This window comes from Prionailurus bengalensis, chromosome C2 (assembly GCF_016509475.1).
Source record: "Prionailurus bengalensis isolate Pbe53 chromosome C2, Fcat_Pben_1.1_paternal_pri, whole genome shotgun sequence".
In the NCBI taxonomy this organism is placed as follows: domain Eukaryota; kingdom Metazoa; phylum Chordata; class Mammalia; order Carnivora; family Felidae; genus Prionailurus; species Prionailurus bengalensis.
Window position 1 is genome coordinate 62,183,729 of NC_057350.1, and position 19,247 is coordinate 62,202,975.

Below are 19,247 nucleotides of genomic sequence, written 5' to 3' on the forward strand. Positions count from 1 at the left end.
ATCCAGCCTCCCAGAAACCATTAAGTCTCTCTCAGGAGCAAGACAGAAAAATGAGACTAGGGACACTTCTGAATCTACCTATAATGTACATTGGTTGGTGAGGAGATGTGTGGTTTGGGTAGGAAATGTTCATGGAGCAGAAGACCTGAGGAGTAAAGTACAAAACTCACAGTTGTTGCCTACCTAGTTTAAAAAAATTTTTTAATATTTATTTATTTTTGAGAGAGAAAGAGAGCCAGAGTGTGAGTGGGGGAGGGGCAGAGAGGGAGACACAGAACCTGAAACAGGCTCCAAGCTCCTAGCTGTCAGCACAGAGCTTGACTCAGGGCTCAGACTCACTGACCATGAGATCGTGACCTCCCCCTGAAGCCAGATGCTTAACCTACTGAGCCACCCAGGTGCCCCTGGCTCCCTAGTTTTAAAACGACTTTGGATTTGTGGCTCTGATCCCTTTGAACAAACACCTGAGGCTTCTGCCGGGCAAAGTGGAAACAGACCTGCCCAAAGAGTTAATTGTTACAAATCGCTTCTTATGATGATCATATAATTACATTTTCTGTTCTGATGTTATTTGTTTAAGCGACATTCTAGCGTAACCCCCAGTGAACTCTGTTCTGCTGTTCTCCCACATGTCTCCACGTTTTGGTATTTCCCAAGTAAAGAATTACTTTCTTCCAGACTTCAGTTACGTGGAACCTTTAGACACTCAGTGCAGTAGGGATAACTTAGGAGAATCTCCCAAGAACTAGTCGTGTAGATGTGAAAACCTTACAGTGCAAGAGCTGTGCAAATAGCAGAAGACCCGCGGCAGTCTGAGAACACATATTGCCTCATCTATAGCTTCCCACGACATTGTAGGAGCTGAGCCAGCACGAGTGATGTAATTACTCTGAAATAGGCAGTGGAGTCCCAGCTTCCTTCCTCTGCACACTAGTAGATCGTCCTTGACCTCGGTTCTCTAAAACCCTCGAATAGCATGAAAGAAACCCTAGAAAGGGGTAGGGCTTCCCCAGAATTCCTTTAAGATGCAAACAATCTGGCCCAGTCCTGCAGAAACCACATAGATCACAGCCAACTACTGTTAAATAAAGCAGCAAATCCCTCTAATTAGAAAGGCCAATTAAAGAATTCAAAGGGAAATGGTGAATCCCTTGTCCTGGAAGAAGGGTGTCTTTTCTTCTTTCTTGAAAATGTTAATCATCTGTATGGTATTGTCCCAGGATAAGTACCCTCAGGACCACTTGTGACGGGCTTTGTGATAGAGAGTGAGTCATCCAGGAGCTGACAACCTGCGTGAGACAGGGCAGTCCAAATCTGCTAGGTGCTCTTTTTCTCCTTTTCTCTGCTTATCTAGGGCTCATTTTTGTTTGCTCAGTTTTCTGAACCAATAGCTCGTATGAACCATGGTTTTCCTATAAATGGGAGGGTATTATATGAGAGAAAGGCAGCTGGGTTAGGCAAGCTATTACCTGCTGGCAGTGAGCGACATGAGGAGATAGATAACTAAACCAACTTTCACAGGTGCCCGTGTCCACCTGCGGTGCAGTGAGTGTCCTCATTCATATCCCTCACTTAGAATTGAAGAAGATCCTTCCTATTGTGGCTCCTGGGTGGCTCAGTAGGTTAAGCATCCAACTCTTGGTTTCCGCTCAGCCATGATCTCACAGCTTCATGGATTTGAGCCCTGCAGCATTAGGTTATGTGCTGGCAGCATAGAGCCTGCTTGGGATTCTCCCAGTCTCTCTCTCTCTCTCTCTCTCTCTGCTCCTCTCCCACTCAGGCTGTCTCTGTCTCTCTCCAAATAAATAAATAAACTTAAAAAAAAAAAAAAGAAGAAGCTCCTTCCTATCGAATCTATTTAGATTCTTAGGGGAAAAAAAGACTAAATTGTCTTATGAGGAATAGACAAAGGAGCTGTGTCCATTTGAGATTCTAGAATGACACTGACCTGTCTTTGATCTATTTTTTTTAGTAGCTAACATTTACTGAGCAGTTTACTGGGTGGCAAGCATTGATATGCTGTGCACTTTGCCTGAATTCTCTCATTTCATCCTCACGATGACTTGTTGAAGTAGGTGCTACTAATATCTTCCTTTGACAGGTGAGAAAACTGAAGGCTGGACACATTCAGTCATTTGCCTAAGGACACACATCCAGTACGTAGCAGAGACAGGACTCAGACCCCAGGCAGTCAGATCCCCAGCAGGTTCTCCTAATTAGTTCATACACTCTGCTACCCTTGGTAAGATTGCCTTTGTAAAGTGCTTGTTAACTACAAAGTCAGATCCCTACATAAAATATTCTTGTTATTATTATTAAAATCTGTTTAGTTCTCTGATTCATTAAGATGGCATAATAGACCTATTAAAATTTAGACACATGAGAAAATATGGAACAAACCAGCATATCTCTAGTGATGATATATCTTCTTTAAGTGCAATCATTGAGGAAGAGAAACTCTGGCTGTGATTTCTTTTCATTTTTCATGTATCTGTAAAAAATAAAATAGACTCATTTGGCCTAGCTCCTATACTTTTATTAGAGCCTACTGAAAATAAAAGAAAGTATAGTTAACGATAACAAGAAAGAGGGGAAATATAAACAAAGCAGTTTACAACATTATTAATGCTTTCCCTAAATCATTTGAATGATTCTGCATGAAGCCATAATGATATGCTCTTCTTTGAAACAAACTGCTTATTTTCTTGATTCTAAGATGCAAATTTTTTCACATCTTGATGTTTTTGAAATTAGTAGATGTCTCATAATCAATGTGAACATTTAATGTTCTTCACCCCCCACTTCTACCCTCCAAAAAGCTGTTTTAAAACTAGTATTCTACATTCTTGTTAAGATTTATAGCACTGGGTCAGCCAATACAGATTGCCCACTGTTTTGTTATGGACACAGTTAGCTTTGCCCAAACTGGCACTTTAGACATAACAGAGGAAGCACTGAATATCTTTTAAAGTCTGTGTTTTACCATCTAATTGTATGCCTATATTTGCAATTCTAAGTATCATTTCTCCACTAAAAGGGACTACTGTTGATTCCAGGACTGGGGCAGAGAAAATCCAAGATGAGCTTAGAACATATTGCTGTGCTGCAAGGTAAAGAAATAATCGAAAAATGATGAGGACATGTCAAATGGATACAAGAGCCAACTTGAAAGGGCTCCGTCTGATCAAATCTGTTACAATTTGTGCTTTGAAATGGATAATCACAGTAATTTATTATAACCCATTGAATAAAATAAAAACCCACGGGTTCATATTGATAATACATAAACACATAAATAAATAACAGGGGATAAAGGGAAGCTCTTCTTACAGTAGAATTACATCATAAATGTAGAAAGAATGATAGAATTAAAAAAAAAATTTTTGCAGTTATCCATAGTAATGAGGTTAAGAATTATCACAGGATGCTATAATGATTGGTGAAAAGTTTGATGAGACAACAGTATATTTGTTTCATCATATCTCTCTCTCAAAATATCTCTGTCTCAAAATATCTCTCTACAGTCTTCTTGTTAATACAAAGGGGGAAATGATAATCTGTCAAAACAGAAACCTGACACAGAGCACCTCAACCAAGTGATCAAAAGTGAGATCACCAACAATGGGACAACCTGACATTATGGGCCTCCTGGTTGGAAGCACGTAGAAGGACACAGCATTTCTGACATGCTGTACCTGCTGAAAATATATAACCTGCATGGAAACATAAGGAAACACCACACAAACTCCCAACAGTTGGTCTGTACTCTTTAAAATGTCAGTGTCATAAAAGACAATGAAAGTCTTAGAAATTGTTCCAGATTAAAGGAAACTAAAGAAGCATGACAACTAAATGAAATGTGTTCTCTTGGATTGGATTCTGAATTGGGCATGGGGGCAGGGAGGGTTGCCATAATGGACATTAATGGGACAGAAGTGTACTTTTTAATCCCCATCACCTATTTTACCCCCCCCCCCCCACCTACCCACCTCCCCTCTGGTAACCGTCAGTTTGTTCTCTATAGCTAAGAGGCTGTTTCTTGGTTTGTCCCTCTTTCTCTTTCTCCGTCTCTCTCTCGTTTTCCTTTGTTCGTTTGTCTTGTTTCTTAAATTCCACATGTGAGTGAGATCATATGGTATTTGTCTTTCTCTGACTGACTTATTTCGCTTAACATTATACTCATTAGTTTTATCCATGTTGTTGCAAATGGCAAGATTTCATTCTTTTTTTTTTTTTTAATTTTTTTTTCAACGTTTATTTATTTTGGGGACAGAGAGAGACAGAGCATGAACAGGGGAGGGGCAGAGAGAGAGGGAGACACAGGATCGGAAACAGGCTCCAGGTTCTGAGCCATCAGCCCAGAGCCCGACGCGGGGCTCGAACTCACGGACCGTGAGATCGTGACCTGGCTGAAGTCGGACGCTTAACCGACTGCGCCACCGAGGTGCCCCAAGATTTCATTCTTTTTATGGCTAAATACTATTCCATTGTATATATGCACCACATTTTCTTTATCCATTCCTCTATTGGTGGACACTTGGGCTGCTTCCCTATTTGGTTATTATAAATAATGTTGCTATAAACCTAGGAGTGTGTGTATCCCTTTGAATTAGTGTTTTTGTATTTTGAGGTAAATACCCAGTAGTGCAATTACTAAGTCACGGTCTAGTTCTTAGTCTAGTTCTATTTTTAATTTTTTTAGGGACCTCCATACCATTGTCCACAGTGGCTGCACCGGTTTGTATCCCCACCTACAGTGCAAGAGGGTTCCTTTTTCTCTACATCCTCACCAACACTTGTTGTTGTTTGGATAATTGGTAAAATTTGATAATAAACCTTTTATTAGTAATAATACAGTGAGAATATTAAATATCTTCAATTGAAAATTTTACTGTATTTATGAGACAGCATGCTCTTGTTCTTAAGAAAAAATGAACTACTTTTTTTTTGAGACAGAGAGAGAAAGAGGGAGCATGAGTGGGGGAGGGGCAGAGAGAGAGGGAGACACAGAATCTGAAGCAGGTTCCAGGCTCTGAGCTCTCAGCATAGAGCCCAATGCAGGGCTCAAACTCATTAACCATGAGATCATGACCTGATCCCAAGTCAGACGCTTAACCCCAAGAAAAATTGAACTATTTAGGGGTAATGAGACATGATTTCTATAATATACTTTCAAATGGTTCAGACTAAAAACATTTTGAAGATTTGTGTCATTGGGCTTTCATAGAGGCCAAGCTGGAAATGTATAATAAAAAAAGTAATAAGTAAGATAAATTAACATGTAATTTGGTGTTCAGCCCTAAGTTTCAAAAGAGGTTCTTATGTAAAGAAAAGTTGTTAGATGAAAAAAAAATATATCTTTTTGGAAAAGGATTTTACTTAGGACCTTGAAATCTTGGTATGGATGTTCTTATTACTGCTGTTAGAATTTAAAAAAGAAAAATAGTCATTTTGAAATTTAACAAAATTTTTGAATAAGCAGAAGAACTAAATATTAGATGGTATAATTGCTAAGCAGCCTGGAGTTCTTTGTGAGGGCATTTGATGTTGAACCAATACACTGAAAAGCAGAATGTGAATCCTGGAATGTGTTTATCTCTAAGAAAATGTTTTGGTTTAATTGTTTTACAGTCTTTCCAAGCTAGAACTAGAATTAAATTATGTGTGCATTAATAGCAGTTAAGGATTATGCATTAATATCTTATTATATCATGTAGTTATTTATCTTTAACTTATATGTGTTTGTATTCCTCCAAGTAGCCTCTCATTGTTTATACTATCTTCTGGTTAGTTTTGTATTTCTGGTCATTTTCTGGTCATTATTTTGTATCTTCTGGTCATTTTTTTAAATTTATTACCTTCTGGTTAGTTCACTGTTCAATTCTGATCTCATGATAAAGTTTAATTTTAAAGGAAAGGCACTGTTGGCTATAGCATGCATTATGGTCTAGGCCCTCAATTATTCATGATCATGGTCCATGGAGCCATACAAAAATACCACCATTAACGAAGAGAACATTACCTGCTTTGTATGAAAGCTGCAAAATTATTTGCTTTGAAATCCAAATCTACAAAACAGGAGAAAGGCCATGATGTCTAGTGCATGTCTTGCTCTCAGAGTCACACTGACTTCTATTTATTTATAACTTTTTATATATTTATTTTGAGAGAGAGAGAGCACAGGGGAAAGGCAGAGAGAAAGGGAGAGAATCCCAAGCAGACTCTGTGCTGTCAGCACAGAGTGGTATTTAGGGCTCGAACTCATGAACCATGAAATCATCACCTGAGTTGAAATAAAGAGTAGGTCACTCAACCCACCCAGGCACCCTGAGTCACACTTGCTTTTAACTAAGATCTTGAAAGACCAATGCCGGTATATGCAGGGAGACTTTCTTTTTAGTTCTTCTTGATAACTAAGATTATGATGGGTGTCCCTGGAAACTTTGAAGTGAATGACCATGTTTTTTTTAATGTTTATTTATTTTTGAGAGAGACAGAGACAGAGCATGAGTGGGGAGGGCCAGAGAGAGAAAGAGGGACAGAATCCGAAGAGACAGGCTCCAGGCTGTGAGCTGTCAGCACAGAGCCAGAAGCAGGGCTCGAACCCACAAACTGTGAGATCATGACCTGAGCCAAAGTCCAATGCTTAACCGACTGAGCCACCCACATGCCCCTGACCTTTTTTTAAACAATATCAGTATGTAAGTTGACAGAAATGTGTTCCCCTCCTACCCTCTTGGTAAAACCATTGAAAACTGCAGATTTTTTTTTAATATTTGAATGTCTAGACTAATAAGAATATCAAAATACTTGATAGAATAATGAGGCTGACCTTGACACAGGCATTAATTAGTCCTGAACCAGAGAACCCCAAATTATAAAAATTGTGAGTCCACAAGTAGGTATTGAATACTGTGTGGGAAGCATTGTGCTAGCTGCTCTAGGGGAAACACAATTCAAACAAATGATTCCTCTGTGCGGGGCACCTGAATGGCTCAGTCAGTTAAGTGTCCAACTCTTGGTTTCAGCTCAGGTCATGAGCTCACAGTTCGTGGGAGTGAGCCCCACATCAGCTTATGCATTGTCAGCGCAGAGCCAGCTTGGGATTCTCCCTCTCTCTCTCTCTGTCTCGCTTTCTCGCTCTTTCTCCCTCTCTCTCTGCCCCTCCCCCACTCACACTCTCTCTCTGTCTCTCTCAAAATAATAAATAAACTTAAGAAAAGGAAAATGGCTCTTCTATGCTCCTGGAGTTCATCTTTACTTGGAAGATAGCATATTCACAAAAGTAGCTACAATGCAGGCAACATACACTAAAGGTCACGGGAGTAGTAGAGAGTGGGGACCAATGAGCAGTGGGTCATCTCTCCTTACTGCCTATTATTTACTCTCTGGAACCAGCTCCATTTTTAAGGGAGGGACAAAGACCACAGATTATCAACCCTGGAAGGAGCCCTCTAAGACCACAAATGCAAAAACCAAACCCAGAGAAGTTGTTATTTGATGAGAAGCACATGTTATAATTCAAGTCTCCTGCTTTTTCTGATGTGAACAGAAGATTTTTCTTAGTCTGGTTTCTTAAAGCAGCTGAGGGATATTGGAAAGGGGACAAGACGCCAGAGTAAGTTCTCATTAATTACAATTTATGACACTTAATCATTTACAAACTCAATTTTATAACTGTAAAAATGAGGATAATAGTACATGCTTTGCATTTTATACCTGGTGGGTTGGTTAGAAGAATCATGTGAAACTATGTGAAAATAGTTTAAAAATAATTAAGTGCTATAAAAATGTAGAGGATTATTAATAGCATCTGACATTTATTAAGTACTTAGTATGTGCCAGGCATTGTGCTGCCACTTTATGTTCATTACCTCAGTTAACCCTTCTACAACCCTCTGAAGTAGATACTATTATTAACATTTCACAGAGAAAGAAACTGAAGTTTACAGTGATTAATTGCAGAAGAGCAAGTGCCCCAGAGAGATTTCAGGCTCAGGCAACCTGATTCAAGAGCCCCCACATAATCACTTCTTACCAGCTCTCAGTTATTATGGGAGAAGCCAAAATGGATACATGACCACTGCCTCCAGAGGGCAAGAGCAAATCCTGCTCACTCTCCCTAATGAAGCCCAGGTTTGGGGCAGGTTTGAAGTCAGGTTTGCTGGGGCAGCCAGGAGCACAGGGAGAAGGTATGTCTTAGGGAAAAGAGCATTTCTCAGGAGACTCACTAAATCCCTTTGCCTCATGTATGCACTGTCATGCACACTCCAACCCTGTGTATTTAACCAAGCTAATTTCAAACTAATATTCAAGGCTTGTAAGGAAGGCACTGATTAATCTATTAGCTGCAGTGGTAACGACCTGAGGAATTATTGCTTCAACTGCTCTATTCCTGCTCTGCAGCCCCACGGGGCTGCCCCATGCTCTCTCCATAGCCACGGATTTAATGGAAGCCCCCAAGTCTATAAACAAGACCACCCAGGGACACAGTTTGAGGCCAAAGCAAGAAGAAGCTAGGAAGATGGCTGGTAATTCCGGAGATTTTGGCTTCTATTTTATAAAGGTGAATCTGAATGCCGCATTAGCTCTTCACTACTTGGCAAAAGACTGAATGAAGCTGAGAGCAAAAGGTGAGATGAAATTTGCAAATAGATCCGCAGGGAAAATGTGCATGTGCGGGTGTATTGTGCAGAAGCAGGAAGGGGAGAACACACTAAAGGTCAACTGTGAGGGAGGGGCTTTATATTTGTTGGAGTGGTAGCGTTTCCAGCTCTGATGGAGTTTGGCTGGCACCACGGAAGCTTCTCCACACCGTGCTCTTCCATCCTCACCTATAACACCTCCTGTTCCAGGTCCCAACAGGAACTAGCAGTCATGCAGGATTGTGTACAGGCAGGAGAAGCAGCAGCGAGAGATGAAAGTCACTGTGCCATGAGATAAATGCCTCAGTGCCATTCAGTTTGGAAGAGAAATCTCTGTGCAGATTTTGGCCAGGCTAGCATGAACAGCAAAGTGCATCACCTATGTGACCCTGCCTTGCCCCTACCCCACCTTCCTAATCCCTTCCAGGTGAATAAGGCAACTGTGGTGATGGAAGTGACCTGGGGTCTTCTGACTTGCCTCCTATAAGCCTGGAATCCTCCAAACACAGCCTAAAGCTCACTCCCCTTGGATTTGTTATGTGTCAGGCACTGCCAGTCACCCAGTGTATATCATCTTATGTGATCCTCATGACACTGCTAAAAAATAAGTGTCGTTATCCCCCACTCTTCTTTTTCACAGCTAAGAAAATTAAGGTTCAGAGAGAATCAATAACTCAGATATTCAGAAATGATGTCAGAGTTAGAACCCATTTTGCTAACTCCAGAGCTTGGGCACTTATCCCTACAACTTACTGGTGAACTGCCACACCTTGGGGGTGTCCCAAGCAAGACTAGTGAAGGAAGAGTTTGGCTTTGGCAATTTGAGGCTGTGTGCATGTATCCCCCACCTCTCTGCACCCCATATGCACTTTTTACCTGACTTGAGAGTTTCCTTATTCTCAGTTCTTCTGTCGAGTGCCTGAGTAATTAATTCACATGTATGTGTTAGGAACTTACTGATTTAACTCTCCCTTGATTGTTCACACTTTAAGAGGAAATAAAGAGTAAAGCATTAATAAAAATGTATCAGTCCTTCAAGAAGGAGTAGATCTAAGGGCACCTGACTGGCTCAGTTGGTAGAGTATGTGACTCTTCATCTCTAGGCTGTGAGTTTGAGCCACACTTGGGTATAGAGATTACTTTAAAAAATAATAAATAAATAAATAAATAAATAAAGGAGTGGATCCAGATGTTTTCAGGAGAAGGGCAAATGATATTTTAGGAATTATGTATCTCATTCTTGGCACAAAATGAGATGACACAAAAACACACTTGGACCAGCATCAGAGGCACAGGTATTGGAGGAGGGGGGAGATACCAGACAGATCCTGTTTGAGATTGCCCAAATAAGCACATCTGGGGTCTCCAAAAGGAGAATCCTCCTAAGCTATAAGGAACAGGGATCTCCCCACATCGCTGCAGTCCAGGCCAGATGGCTGTGCCAGGAGAGTGAGTGAGGTAAAGTATGTGGTTTTTCCTGACAATGCCACTTCATTCTGCCCACCACACAGAGCAGGCAGCTTCATCCTCTCTTTCTGCACCTGTTACCTAGTCCCTGTCAGCCGTGATGCACAAGTTCATGGTATCTATGGAATCCAAAACAGCAGAACCTGTACTACAAGCTTCATAGTGAACAAGAAACATCCTTTCTATTCTCATATTCAGTATAGAAATGCATGATCCAGAGGAAGAGGGGAATGGTGGGGTTGATCCGTCCTGGCATCATTGTTTTCCCCAGTCCAAGTGTGTCCCAAATGCAGCCCTTTTGACAGTGATAGCCCTGTGTGGGAAGGCCACACACAGTGCAACCTTCTCATGTGTGACCTCCTCCAATGCATATACATTTGATGTTGATCTGAGTGTTCTCTTCTCTTTAGCAGACCTAGTCATGGTCTTTATTTCCTTTTTACCAACTCCTCCCCGCACTCACCCCCCCATCAACCCCAAACAAAATATAAGAAACTCTATAATGACTAGAACTTTTGATAATTCTGTCAACTACTGTATGCCCAGTGCCTAGAGTTGTGCCTATACATAGAAGTTGCTCAATAAATATTTGTTTAATGAGGGAAAGAATGAATACATAGGCTTATGAGAAAAGTATAGCTTGGCTTTAATATCTATAGAACTCTATTGGCATTTAGCCAAATATTTGTGGTGAAGCACTTAAAATTCCCATTCCTGGGTCACTTGTTGGGACATAGCTGCAGCTGATCAGTGCACAGGACATGGGGTTGATGTACCTAGCAGAGCAACTTTCCTGTCCTGGGAACTGTAACCCAGATCTTAGCTTTCCCACCTTCTTAGTTTCTGATGAGAGCCATAACATTTTTTATTTTTTTAAGTTTATTTATTTTGAGAGAGAGCACGAGCAGGGGAAGGGCAGAGAGAGAAAGAGAGAGAGAGAGAGAGAGAGAGAGAGAGAGAAAGTATCCCAAGCAGACTCTGTGCTGACAGCACAGAGCCCCATGTGGGGCTCTATCTCATGAACTGTGATATCATGACCTGAGCCAAAACCAAGAGTCAGGAGCCTAACCGACTGAGCCACTCAGGCATCCCTAAAATGCAGTTTTAAAAGACAATCAACAGAATGGGGGAAAAAAATTTTCCAAAGCATATGTCTGATGAGGGGTTAGTTAATATCAAAATATATAAAGAACTCATGCAACTCAATAGCAAAACAAAACAAAAAAACGAAATAACCCTATTACAAAATGGGCAAAGGACCTGAGCAGATACTTCTCCAAAAAACACTTACAAAAGACAAACAGGTACATGAAAAAATGCTCGGGGTGCCTGGGTGGCTCAGTTGGTTAAGTGCCCGACTTCGGATCAGGTCATGATCTTGTGAGGCATGAGTTCCAGCGTACTCCGTGCTGAGACCGCAGAGCCCGTAGCCTGCTTCAGATTTTGTGTCTCCCTCTCTCTCTGCCCCTGCCTGGCTCACACTCTGTCTCTTTCTCTCTCTCTCAAAAATAAATAAACATTAAAAAAAAAAAAGCTCTCAAAATTATTAACCATTAGGGGAATGCAAATTAAAACCGCAATAAGATATCACCTCACGCCTCTTAGAATGGCCATCGTTAAAGACAAGAGATAAAAAATGCTGGCATGAATGTGGAGAAAATGGAACCTGTGTGCTTTGTTGGTGAAATTGTAAATTGGAACCATTATGGAAAATAGTATGGAGGATCTTCAAAAAATTAAAGATGGAACTACCATATAATCCAGAAATTCCACTTCTCAAACTATATCCAAAGGAAATGAAAACACTAACTTGAAAAGATGTGTGTAATCCCATGCTCATAGCAGCATTATTTCCAATAGCCAAGACATGAGGACAACCTGCATGTCCCTTCATGGAGGAATGGATAAAGAAGTCGTGGTATATATGTACAATGGGATATTATTCAGCCATAAGAAAACAAGGAAAGCCTACCATTTGTGACAACAAGGATGTATCATAAAGACATTGTGCTAAATGAAATAGTCAAAGAAAGACAATTACTCTGTGATCTTATATGTAGAATCTTTGATAAAAAATTTCAAAACTCGTAGAAAAAGTGTTCTGATTTTTAATAACCAGAGGCTGGGGTGGGGTGGGGGAGAATTGGAGAAAGGTGGTTGGAAAGTACAGACTTCCATTTATAAATAAGTACTGGGGATGTAAGTTACAACATGATGACTGTAGCTAACACTGATGTATGATATATAGGAAAGTTAATAATATAATAAATCTTAAGAGTTCTCATCACAAGGAGAGCATCGTTTTCCTTTTTCTTTTCTTTTTTTATTGTATCCATATGAGAAGATGGATGTTAGTTAAACAATCATTTTACAACATATGTAAATCAGACCGTCATGCTGTGTGCCTTAAACTTACACAGTGATGTGTGTCAGTTGTTTCTCAGTAAAACTGAGAAAAAAAAATCAGTGCGTTCATTCATTTATTCAGTCAACATTTAGTGAGTACTGGTGCACCAACCACTCTTCTAGGTGCTGGAGCTCAAACAGGGACCAAAACATGGACATGAAGCATATGCTCCAATGGAGTCATTTATGAGGAAGAAAGGGCTCTCAGTAAGTCAGCTTCTACTCATTTTTTTCCAGGAGATATTTAGTGAGGTGTGTACTAAGAGGCGGCATCTTGCCTGATAAACATTCCAGAGAAGGCAGAGGTGGAGAGGACACCAGCCATCAGCCTTTCGGTCTTTAGTTCAAAATATTGGAAGAAATACTCCCCGAAAAGAAAATTTGAGTTGATTAAAAAGGAAAGAGAAAAGTGCTTCTCAGGGGTGCTGGCATTGAAGTTTCTGTAAATAAGCAGAGAGATGAAAACTATAGCATAGGGAATGTAGTTAAAAATATTATAATGATTCTTTGGTGATAGATGGTAACTACACTTACCCTGGTGTGTGCTGAGTAGTGTGTGGAATAGTTGAATCAATATGTTGTACACACGAAACTAATATAACATTGTTAATTACACTTCAATTAAAAAAAAAATAGACATGGCCTCAGCTAGATGCAGGGACTTTCATGCATCTGAAACCTAATACCCCCAACACTATGATGTGAATGAGTTTCTCAGGCAAGTGACTGTAGAACAGATGTGCACTCAAATCCTAACTCTACCTTACTTAGCTCCTGTTCTAAACAAATTCCATAACTTCAATGAACCTCAATATCCTCACTTGCAAAATGGGGGGATGATACTATGCCTTATACCATAGAATTTTGTGAGGCTTGAGGCCCAGTGCCTACCTCATGGTGTTAGCTGGACTAATGACAATTGATGTTGAATTATTGAAGAATATGAGGGAGCAAAGATGAAAGGGAGATAAAAAGGTCTCCAAGGACAAACCTTAGTTCTGAATTTTGCCGGAAGAGATCTTGCCCTTCCTCTCAGCAGCCAAACATGAATACTATTTAACTCAGGTTGGATCTTACACCCTATTGTTGTCTTTCTCTTTATACAGTGATCCTTGAACTTCAGAGTACATGAAACAAACACAGACACTTGTCAAAAAGAATCCATATTCCTGAGTTCAAACCTGAGAAACTCTAATGTAGTAGGTCTGAGGCAAGGCTCAGGAATCTGTATTTTAAAATGGCACTTCAAGTTTTTTCATGAGTGTTATACGTGGATCCTACTTTGAAACCCGTAGAGGACTGAAATAAGAGTGTATCTAAATGAATCCATGACCCAGAAGCAACAATTTATCTAAAATAGAAGGTGTAAGCAGAGATTAATGTACAGACGGTAGTAGTAATTATATTTGGAAGAGGCCTGACTCAGGATGATATCTGGAATGAGTAATCTGATGGATGGAGTTCCTCCTACTTTTTAACCTCTCAATAAGGCAGCTGTCAGTTTGACTTTCTTTATGTGACTCAAAAGCCCAGAGATATTCCCATACATATAAATATTTGGTAGTCAGATGGTAGCCTGCATGTCCCCTTTTTATCTCAATGACTCAGATTTCATGTAGATGACCTTAATCGTCTAAGTGTCTACAACAATTCTAAGCTTAAGTAAGTTATTTCTGTAATCAAGTAACTATTCACAAATAACCAATTTCACAAAATTAGCAAGATAGGAAATAAGCAAGAGCAGACTGCCGTAAGTAGCACATGTTTCCATGTGGATAATTGCTGAAAACTGTCTCTTCTCAGAATGTCAATGTAACCAAAGGAATCTTTGTAGGAAAAAGGAACAGGAACAATGACAGCAAAGAAAACAAAATTTTATTGGAAAATCTCATAGTCCCAAATAGTTAGCCAGAGTAGGCCTCTTTACTAGTGATGGGGATATCAATGAAATACAAGCTTACTTGCAGTGTAATGCCATTTAATCCTAGATTAGGATGTGTTCTAGGAAAATGAAAATTTGTGTCTTTAGAATGCCAGCATGGCTAATTGAGTAGTGAAAAATCAAATCTTTCAAGATTGTCTTGTCTACATCCATGTCTTGCAGACCTTTTGTCTTCACCACATCACAGCATGCATACATTTTCTGCTACACTCCATGGGCTATTCCCCAAAGCAAAAAGAAACTTGGAATGGCATTATCACACTGGTATGGTATACTATTACCTTGATGGCCCCAGAGGACCCATACCTCTTAGTATTCATACCGTGGTTAGTCCTCTCCCACATAGAGTATGAGCTAGCTGATGGTTTGACCACTGAGACAGTAGCAAGCATGACTCAAACAGAGACTTGATAAATTTTTGCACACAGGGGATTGTCTTTTGGAATGTTCACTTTCAGGAACCAGCTGCCATGTTACAGAGAAGTTCAGTTTTGACTACTGAGTGATGAGAAGACAAGTAGAGATAGGCCCTGGAGGATAGTCTTGGACATTCCACACCTAGGTGAGCTCCCAGCTGAATACAACCACTTGAGTGACCTCATCTCTACCACATGGAGCAGGAAAATGCTCAGGTGAACCAGCCAACTCACAGAATTGTGAGAAATAAAAAATAATGGACATTTTAAGCCACTGGGTTTGGAAGTGACTATTATGTACCAACAAATAATTGACATAGAAATTGGTACCTAAAAGTAGGGTGCTATTATAAAAAACAAACAAATAAACAAACAAAAAACTAAGGGGCACCTAGATGGCTCAGTCGGTTAAACATCCGACTTCAGCTCAGGTCATGATCTCAGGGTTTGTGGGTTTGAGCCCCATGTTGGGCTCTGTGCTCACAGCTCAGAGCCGTGAGACTTCTTTGGATTCTGTGCCACCCTTTCCCCCCCCTCCCCGCTCACACTTTGTCTCTTTCTCTCTCTCAAAAATAAACATTTTTAAAATTAAAAAAAAACTAAAGTATATGATATTGGATTTCTTTGCAATATACCTAGAAGGTTTTTTTTATTAAGGTATGGTAAGGCCAGTAGATCAGGAGATGCTTGCCATTGAAAAGGCAGTTTGGGGGCATCTGGGCAGCTCAGTTGGTTGAGTGTCTGACTCTTGATTTTGGCTCTAGTCATGATCCCAGAATTGTGGGATCAAGCCCCATGTTGGGCTCCACCCTGAGTGTGGAGCCTGCTTAAGATTCTCTCTCTCTTCCTCTGCCCCTCTCCCCCATTTGTGCATGCTCTCGCTCTCTCTCTCTCTCTCTCTCTCTCTCTCAAATAAAAAAAATAAAAACATAAAAGGCAGCTTGTTCTCTTACAGTTCTCAAGAGGAAGAGGCTTGCTACCCTATGCAGGGCCACATGGGGAAGCACCAAGTTCTGTCAAGAAACAGAAGTAAAGGTATAGCATGGCCTTTATTGTGGTTTTCATGGGAAGGAATGGGCAAGGTAGGTAATCAGGGTAAGCAGGTTTAGGATTGGTTCATTTGAATAATTTCAGCAGGCTCTGGAGAGTAGAGACTGCCTTGAGTGTGTGATACCTTGCCCTGGGGTGATTAAGGCAGGGCAATGTGTGACAGTTTGGCAAAGAAGGTAGTTGGTGGTATGGGCTCTGGATTAGTTACTTTGCATATGCAAGTTACACTAGCAAGGTGGTCTTTTGCTATCTCTAGGGATTAGCTAGCCTGGGGACGGACAGTCTCTCCTGGGTCAGCAAGGCCCCAAGATCCTTCAAAGCATCATGAAATACAGAAAATTAAAAAAATATATATGATTAATACAGAATTTGGGACTGCAGGGAAGATGCAAAAGTGAGAAGACTGTGAGTGGAGCCTAGGAGAACTAAACTTTCTGTGAAAGGCTGGAGAAAAAAGGACCTATGTTATATATTGGTAAAGGAATGAAGGAATTGTCACCTGTGGTAACTTAGAAGCTAGAAAAATTAGATACTTAAAAAAGTTGAAAATTAAGAATGTAGCTAACTGTAGGCAGAATATTGAATGTGCCAATCGGTGCTTTAAGCCATTTACGGTAGGATATAGTAAGAGAAATAGAAGCTAAAGAAAGTACTATTCAGTTTTTAAGCAGAACAGAGAGGAAATATTTCCAACTCAGACTTTTTGGGTTAGGCCTATAACTGTTTCTCATTTTCACTGTTTCAAGTTTTCATCTTTAAAACATCTTAAAGTAAGAATTTTCCTCAGGGAAAAAGATCAACTCCAAGATGCTGTCATCCTGGAGGCCTGAAGGCAAATAGAGAATCAAGGTTGCAACAGCTGGATCACTTGTTTAGATCTCTGACAAATTTAAGGCAATGCTTCGCAGGTCCCCTCGCCTAAACAAAATCACTTCTGAGAATATTAAGGGTATTTTACCACAACACACTTATTCTGAGCTCAAATCAGGGAGAGACCTATGACATGGGATTTGTGGGTGTGGGCTTTTGCCTAATGGAATGGATTTTAAACTTGATATCTAAAAGTCCACAACATGTTTTAAAGAGTTGTATCAGCTTGGACTCAAAGGAATAGGTCAAAATGAAAAGAGCCAAACAACTTACTATTGGCAGGAAGCCATCTGAGAGTACTACTCAGCTGTAGGCATAGCCATTATTTATAGAAAGGAAGGCCATCTCAGAAAGTGAAACCAAGAATCCAGAAGATGGGGCACCTGGGTGGCTCAGTCAGTTGAGTGGCTCTTGATTTCAGCTCTGGTCATGATCCCATGGTCATGGGATAAAGCCCTGCGTTTGGCTCTGTGCCGAGTGTGAAGGTTGCTTGGGATTCTTTCTCTCTCCCTCTGCCCCTCTCCCCGCCCTTGCACACTCATTCTCTCTCCTCTCTCACATTCTGAAAAAAAAAAAAAAAAAAAAAAAAAAAAAGAGATTCCAAAAGATCAAAAAGTGGAGGAGAGCTCTGGATTAAGGAATGAGTTCTGGGGATCAAAACAAACATTCACTTCCTCTAAGAACATAAGCCCCAATGGATTACAAAATTGCTATGGAGCAATAACTATAGGCCTTCTGCCTCCTCCCCCTGCTGCCATTTTTGGAAAGGGAATATCTATTGAAGTTATCCTTTCCTGTTTTCACCATTGAATGTTGGATGTGTGGGGCAGATAACTTGTTTTAGTTCATAGCTCTCTTAACCAGAGGATCCATACCCTAGGGACCATATCTACACATGAAACTAATTTATATGACAAAATGCTGGACACCAACCTGATGCTGAAGTGGGACAGTATTGTATGAGTCTGGGAAGGAGCTGAATATATTTTGAATGTAGGAGAGAGCATCATTGAGGGCTAGAAGGCAGACTGTGGTATTTTCTCATATTGGGGCACCCCAGTGATCCATACTTCTGGTTATTCACACCCCTATATAGCCCTGTCCCATTTTGTCTCTGGGATTGGCCATGTGACTTGTGTTGGCAGGTGAGATTTTAGCAAAGTGATGCAATCAGAGGCTTGATAAGCACTTGCAATCTCAAGTTTGATCTCTCTGTCTATTCCCCTTGAAAGCCATATTCCCTTCTGTAAAGAGCTCAGACCGAATAACGAGAAGCTATGTGGAGAAAGGACCTGGAGGATGAGAAGCCATTTTGAATGTTTCATCTCCAGTTGAACTATCAGTTAAATACAGCCAAATAGTAACTTCAGTTATACCACATGGAATAGAAAAACTGCCCTGCTGAGTCAATCAACTCACAAAATCATGAAAAATGATAAATCATTGTTGTTTTAAGTCAAGGGATGGCAAACTACAGCCTTAGGGGCTATATTTAGCCCACCACCTGTTTGTAAATAAAGTTTTATTGAGAAACAATCATACATGTTTACATATCACCTGTGGCTGCCTTTGCACTATAGTGACAGAGACCACATGGCCCATAAAGCTGAAATGTTTACTATATAGCCTTTACAGAAAGTTTGTTGACCCCTGCTTTATGCCACTAACTTTGAACAGTGATTTATTGTGCAACAGCATATTAACGAAACAGGTATTTTATCTAATGGAACTAAAGAAAAGTGTAAGTTTGTACTAAGAATATGTGTTACAACAAAAGAGAACAGAGGAAGAGAAGTAAGGAGAAAAGAGAGGACAAAATGCCTAGAGAGCGAGATAAGACGTAGGGAAGAGATTTGATTAAAAAAAGAAGAATGAGAAGAAAAGAGGAAAGGGAATTGGAGTTTTTTGGTTGATAGCTATGAAGTTAATGTTTTTGTTTTGTAGACGGTCATTATTTATAACTAGTGAAAGCATCAGTGCTGGTTGTTAACACAGCATTCATTCCCTTAATCTGTGACTCAGAATTATGACTTTTATTAAGCATACAATATGCTCAGCTAAACTGCTAAGGAATGACTCCTGACCACCTTCAGCAAGGAATGATCATGTGTCTTAGTCCCTTCAGGGAGTTATAACAAATCCCATAAACTGGGTGGCTTATAAACAATAAGAATTTGCTTCTCACAGTTCTGGAGGCTGGCAAGTCCCAAGATCAAGGCACTAGCAGATTCAGTGTCTGGGTGACAGCCTGTTTTTTTTTTTTCTGGTTCATAGAAAATGTCTTGTAGCTGTAACCCATGGCAAAAGCATGGGGAGTTTCTCAGCTTCTTTTATAAGGATGCTAATTCTGTTTATGAGGGCTTTGCCCCATGACCTAATCACATCCCCTCCTGATACCATTGCATTGGCATTCGGTTTTCTTTTTTTTTTCTTTTTTTTTAAAATTTTTTT

At 40.3% G+C, this 19,247-nt stretch overlaps 1 protein-coding gene across 1 annotated transcript in view; it reads left to right on the forward strand.

The window, feature by feature from the left end:
• Window positions 1-15,056: 15,056 nt before the first annotated feature.
• GAP43 (growth associated protein 43) overlaps window positions 15,057-19,247 on the forward strand; it is a 127,561-nt gene continuing 123,370 nt past the window's right edge. The window contains exon 1 of the mRNA XM_043595987.1: window positions 15,057-15,092. Within this exon, the coding sequence (XP_043451922.1) occupies window positions 15,072-15,092 (21 nt within the window). The 5' untranslated portion in view covers window positions 15,057-15,071. The remainder of the gene's footprint in view (window positions 15,093-19,247) is intronic.